This window comes from Brachyistius frenatus, unplaced genomic scaffold (assembly GCF_029030835.1).
Source record: "Brachyistius frenatus isolate BFR_SWC_R1_liver_20210118 unplaced genomic scaffold, ASM2903083v1 Contig_20, whole genome shotgun sequence".
Lineage (NCBI taxonomy): Eukaryota > Metazoa > Chordata > Actinopteri > Embiotocidae > Brachyistius > Brachyistius frenatus.
The window spans coordinates 2,232,724-2,238,723 of record NW_027210619.1 but is presented as its reverse complement, the minus strand read 5'-3'; the positions used below and the strand labels follow the sequence as shown (position 1 = coordinate 2,238,723).

General features: G+C 44.8%; 1 protein-coding gene across 1 annotated transcript in view; it reads left to right on the top strand.

Moving 5' to 3' along the window:
• Window positions 1–874: 874 nt before the first annotated feature.
• Window positions 875–6,000, top strand: part of adamtsl4 (ADAMTS-like 4) — a 36,284-nt gene continuing 31,158 nt past the window's right edge. Inside the window, exons 1-2 of the mRNA XM_069695872.1 lie at window positions 875–1,240; window positions 2,760–2,823. Of these exons, the coding sequence (XP_069551973.1) occupies window positions 1,218–1,240; window positions 2,760–2,823 (87 nt within the window). The 5' untranslated portion in view covers window positions 875–1,217. The remainder of the gene's footprint in view (window positions 1,241–2,759; window positions 2,824–6,000) is intronic.

Sequence of the window (6,000 nt, the reverse complement as noted above, 5' to 3'; positions counted from 1 at the left end):
TGTTTTAGAAAGTTGTACCAAATGGCTAGAAAGGTTTGTGGATTCCAAGCAGATAAATAACATGTAAACAAGTCGGCATCAGCCACTCTCCACATCTGCTTTAGGCCAAAACAAGTGCACCCCCCCCCCCACACACACACACACACACACACACACACACACGCACGCACGCACGCACACACACACACACACGCACACGCACACACACACACACACACACACACACACACACGCATACATATATACATACACAGAGTCCTAATTTGTACTCAGAAGTGGCATGTCCCTCGAGAGCACTTATCTGCGCACCAAATAGTTGAAGCATGTCTGGTGTCTGGTGTTTAAATGTGATTAAACGTTTGCGAGAAAACAGGCATGTCTGTATCATGTAAAAATATCTCCTGCCAGTAAAGTCAACAGCTTCATTTCATCCATGCACTATGAAAGAAAAATCATTTTCCACTTTGAACTGGTGTCGGCAACTTTGTTACAGAACTGAGTGTTTGTATTGGCACAATAGTAAGCTCATAATGCTTTGTACTTCCCCAGCAAAGTGTTGGTGCTGCAGATGCTGCCAGCTCAGGGCTGCTTCTGACAATGAGTAGATCATTACTACTGATCAGTGTGACCAAGTACAATGGAGCATTCTTATGTTGGATTGTGCAACTAAGAAAGCGGCTCTGAGAGTTATTATAGCTTAGTCAGGGCCCATAGTGTCTCTGTGTGTGTGTGTGTGTGTGTGTGTGTGTGTGTGTGTGTGTGTGTGTGTGTGTGTGTGTGTGTGAGAGAGAGAGAGAGAGAGAGAGAGAGAGAGAGAGAGAGAGAGAGAGAAAGAGAGAGAGAGAGAGTGTATGCGTGTGAAAGAGTTAGAGAGAATTGTGTAATCTGTCCATTTTGTGTCTCCTTTCTCTCTCCCTTTCTCCCCTTGACCTCCTGGCTGCCAGGCGTCACACCGGTTTATAATAAGGACCCCCAAAAAAGTTGTCGAGTGAACGGGACTGAAAGAGAGAAAAAAACGGAACCCTTCCCACTCTCCAGAAATCACGGGGAGTGACTGTGACAGGAGGAAGGGGACAGACAGAGAAAGAGCAGAGGAATCCCTCGCAGGACTTCACCACATTACTTTCAGGTCTGCACGCACCGGAACGTACCACCAAACTGGACTGATAATCAATATCGGTTGGCGGACTCGGAACTGTGCGCGAGACTCTTGGAGCATGCGGCTCGGCTTACTTTTCAGGTAAAACTTTGACTCCTACAGCTGCACCCTGCTGCCTCTCTCAGCCTGCTCGTACACAGCACCACATGGGGTTCTTTTTGCATCCTCCTTTGAGCGGGCAGCGTGTTTATGTTGACCGTGGAAGAGATTTTTAAAAAGTTGTTTTGCTTTGTGGTTAAGTTTTTGGTTTTACGCACGATGCCGCCTTGTTGCGCACTAGGCGCCGCGCAGGATATATCATATGAATTTACCCGACGACATCTGGGTTTGGGTTAGCGTTTCTCCTCAGGGCCGATTTCTTTGAGTTTTCCCCCTCATCTAAGCCTCTCCCTCTCTCTTTCCTTGTCCCCGTGGCTCTGAGTTTATTCTACAATGTGCCACTGTAGCGGCCAGGGAAACGTGGACTCGGGTAGGGGGTCGTTACTTCGGCCTGAGCGGCTCTGTTGTGTCGGACTGTGCGGAACCTTTGTCTGTGTTTTTCGGGGTAATTGTGTAGTCTGGTGTGGGGAAGTTTCCAGAGACCGCGGCGGTGCACCACACTGGGAAAAAGGGACCAATTACTCTGACTACATGTGGCTTGCGGACTGGTGATTGCAATGATGGTTTGGTTCTCGTGGTGAGCGCTGAAATGTCCATCTTAGCAGGTCGTTGAGCATCATGTTCGGGCTGTTTTCTTGGCAGATGGGAAGATGGTGTTCCACTTGTTCACAGGATACACTTGTCTCTGTTTTACGGGGGTTGATGCGATAATTACAAACAGACTGACTTTCTGCTGAAACAGGTTCATTTATCTGACATTTTTCATCTCAGGAAACTTTTTTTTTTCCCATAATGGATGAAATTCCTTTTTAGATCAACAGCTTTTGCTCAGCTCAGTCTTGAGTAAGTCAACGTGATTGCTAAAGTAGTTCCATGCCAAATTTAAGGACCCCACACCATCCACCTCTTTATACATCAGTCCTCAAATCAAAAGTTTCTCACAGTACAAGATGATTTTGGATGTTGTGCCTGAATGCGCCTGCGGTGTGGTTGATTTGTTGCGTGTTAAATCCACATCCTCAGGGTGTGTACAGTCCCAGAGAGAGGCATGCGGAGGGAAAACGTGCGTGCTGTTTAAACCCATTAGTTTGTTAGTGGCTCCCAGGCTTTCCCAGATTGATTGAGATGTTTGCCCGTGAACTTTGAAGGGAAAAAGAAACTTTTGTTCACCACCCCCTTTGAGCCCACTTGCCACCTGTAGTGGGAAAGAAAGTGGTATAATTGGTTGCTAAAGTACACTTCGGTCACTGGAACATTTGATAGGATGTTCACTCAACACGTCTAACACTTTTCTAAATAAATGTACAGTCGAGGGAAAAGTTCAAGAAAGGTCGATGATCATGGGACGGAGAATAATGAAAGTCTCTAAGTTTGAATCTCATACAGCAGCGATTTTAGTTGGAACAATTATGTGCTCTATAAAAGAAATCATTCAACCTGCTAATATTTCAAATCCCGTGTGTCTGCCACTTGTTTCACACTCTGCTCTTCATCCCTGCAGGCTCTATGTGCTGTGGGGCTTCGTGGTGGTCACGACCTCCGTGACGAAAGCTGCCAAGAGGAAGGTGAGTCATCAGATCAACAAATAGGTCAAAAGAAAGCACAATGAAGGGGTGAGGGGTGACAGCAGTTACAGGACAGGATCCTGTTTTCCAACTCTGTCGTAAAGCATGATGCCCATATAAACATTTCAAAGAGTTACAGGATACTGAAAATGTACCGGACATGAGGAGTTTCAGTTTGAAAAAGGGAATAAAATCCATAGTTTTTATGCTTTGCAAAAATGAAAGCCAAAGTTCAGCCACAGCTAATGTGGTCAAATGAAGCGCATCTTCCAGCGTTACAGACTTTTTAGGAGGAAATTCCCTCTTTGTGTTATTTTAACGACCTCACACTACAACCAGACCAGAAAACTGTCCAAGACTACTGAAACCTCACATTAGCTTTATCTGAAGTTTCCAACAGATATCATCCTCTTTTAATGCGCTGAGATAAACAGCTTTGTGACAGCACATTTTACAGATAATTCAGTGAGCTGGTAGCACGGCTGGTGGCACGTTGTTTAAGGTTACAGTCTTTTCAGACCCCAAAACACAGCACAATGATGCAATGCTTTTATATTTCATTGCCACAATTGCTAAGTAAACAGTACAAGTACAAAGTAGTAAGACAATCCACAGGTAATATGTGTTTGTGTGTGTGTGATTGGCCTGAGCACTTTCCAGCCAATTGATGTCACATTGCATTGCAGCAAAAATAGGGCCTGGTTCACCTTCTTTGGTACACTACCCTGGGTTGGCTGCCCTGCTGCACCTGTTGACTTCTTTGAAGTGAATGTGAGGGCTGCTTTTTATCACGCAGGAAGATGAAGAAGCTTCCCAGCCCATATAATAACGCTTCATCTTTCAGTTTATCTGAGGAATTTGAAATCACAAAATCTGGAGAGACTTCACAGTAAACACATACAGTATGTAGGAAGATTCACTCTTGACAGTTCTGCATGTTTTATTCAATCAATCAGTCAGTTAATGTGCTTCACAGCTGACCTCTGTGTCTGACTATTCTCAGTCCTACCCTGCTGTACACACTATATATTCAGTGTTATTTCAAAGAAATAAACACATCCTGATGTCCAAGACAACAATCTTTAACTTAAAATTGTTTTTTCATTGTCATCTTATATTGGATTTTTATCTTGAGGACACAAAATATGTCTTTCTGTGAATAAAGGTGTTCCATCCATTATCTATACCCGCTTTATCCTGAATAGGGTCACGGGGGGCTGGAGCCTATCCCAGCTCACTTTGGGGCGAAGGCAGGGTTCACCCTGGACAGGTCGCCAGTCCATCACAGGGCCAACACATAGAGACAGACGGAAACAAAGACCATTCACGCTATCATTCACAACTAACGGCAATTATTTTCTAGAATCACCAATTAACCTGAGATGCATGTTTTTGGATGGTGAGAGGAAGCCGGAGTACCCGGAGAGAACCCACGCAGGGAGAACATGCAAAACTCTGCATAGAAAGGCCCAGAATTGAACCTGGAACCTTTTCGCTGTGGGGTGACAGTGCTAACGACTGCACCACTGTGCTGCCCAAATAAAGGTGTTATTGAAACTGAAAATAAAGAAACAACAAGACAAAAGAAGAAGGAAAAACCTTTCTCTCACTGGAAACTAGTCATAATTAGTGCCACTACTGACTCTTTCTTCGTAAATTGGGCGTGTGAACAGACTTCAAAAGCCCTACAGTTACACCAGTGTGAACACCTTCTTGACAATTGATTTAACTGGAGACCCAGAATTCATAGCTGCACCCCTGTCTGGTCCGGGCCTGGCAATATGGTGTCGCTGGAGTTTAACCAGTAGCTCCAGAGGTCGACAGTGGCTGCTGCGGGGTCACTGCGCGGAGCTCATTAATGGTCCCAGTTATGTGGCAGCTGTGTGTTTGATGTCACTCATTACGACAGAGCACACCTCCCCTCTCCACACACACACACACACACACACACACACACACACACACACACACACACACACACACACACACACACACACACACACACACACACACACACACACACACAGAGACACGCACATCCGCACCCCTCCTTCCTCCCCACTCCCCCTCCCACACACACACACACACACACACACACACCTCCCTCCTTCATCTCCTTCGCCTCGCTCCTTTTCTCCCACCCTCCTGCCATTTTATCCCAGATGGGGACAGGAACCTTTTTAATCAGGCACATGCGTAGGAACACACACGAGTTTTCCGCTCACACCGTGTCCCCTCTCTCCCATCCACAAACTGTTTGTACAGTATGTTTACTTGCATGTTGCTGCCCACGTACGCACACATTTACACACTCGGAAAGAGAGAGGAGTAAAGTGGAGCTCGGATTTGTGTTTTGGTTCTTTCTCAATGGAAACTTTTGTTGAGTCACTCTGCCAACCAGGCCGAGGCTTCAGTGACGAAATGAGTGTCGAAACATTTATCTACAACCGCAGAGGAAGACATCAAAGCATGACCTGGCACCCACATACATGCACTCACATGTGTTTATGTCTATAAACACAAACACACTGCGCTGATGTTGTTGTTTCTGCGCTGCGTTCATACAACACCAACTCCACTGAATTTGTCCATATACTCTTAAGCTCCTGGCAGGTGACCGAGTCTCGGCTAAGCTCGAGTGAAGTATGTTGGATTTAAATTTTGGCTTCAGAGGAAGGAAACTCACGAGACTGTAGCTCATCAGTGGACTCAGTTTCTGTGAAGAAATAAGTCCTTCCAGAGATTTCAGATTTTGCAATGCCAACATTTTTACAAAGTTAAGTACTTCTTTAAAACACTGCCCAGCCTGTCAGGTTTCACTGTTTTTTTTTTTTTTTTAAAGCAGAGTTCCAGTCAGTACAGTGGTATTGTAGTGGACATTCAATGACAGTCTTTTTTGCTCAGCGGACTTATTTTATCAGACTTAATAATTTTCTCATTTAGCCACAATGTTGACCTTTGAATTGTTTTTTTCAGAAAATGCCAGGCCAAATAAAGAAATTCGAATTAAATATCCACTGGATTAAACCGTGGGTCCCAACATTGGATCCATTTTCAAAGCTAAACCCATTAAAGATGCAAAAAATAACCTCATATAGACTTCTTAGCAACACTGGTACAGTCATGGTGTCACACAGATTACCATGCATACAGAGGATATTTCATTAATAATCAGAA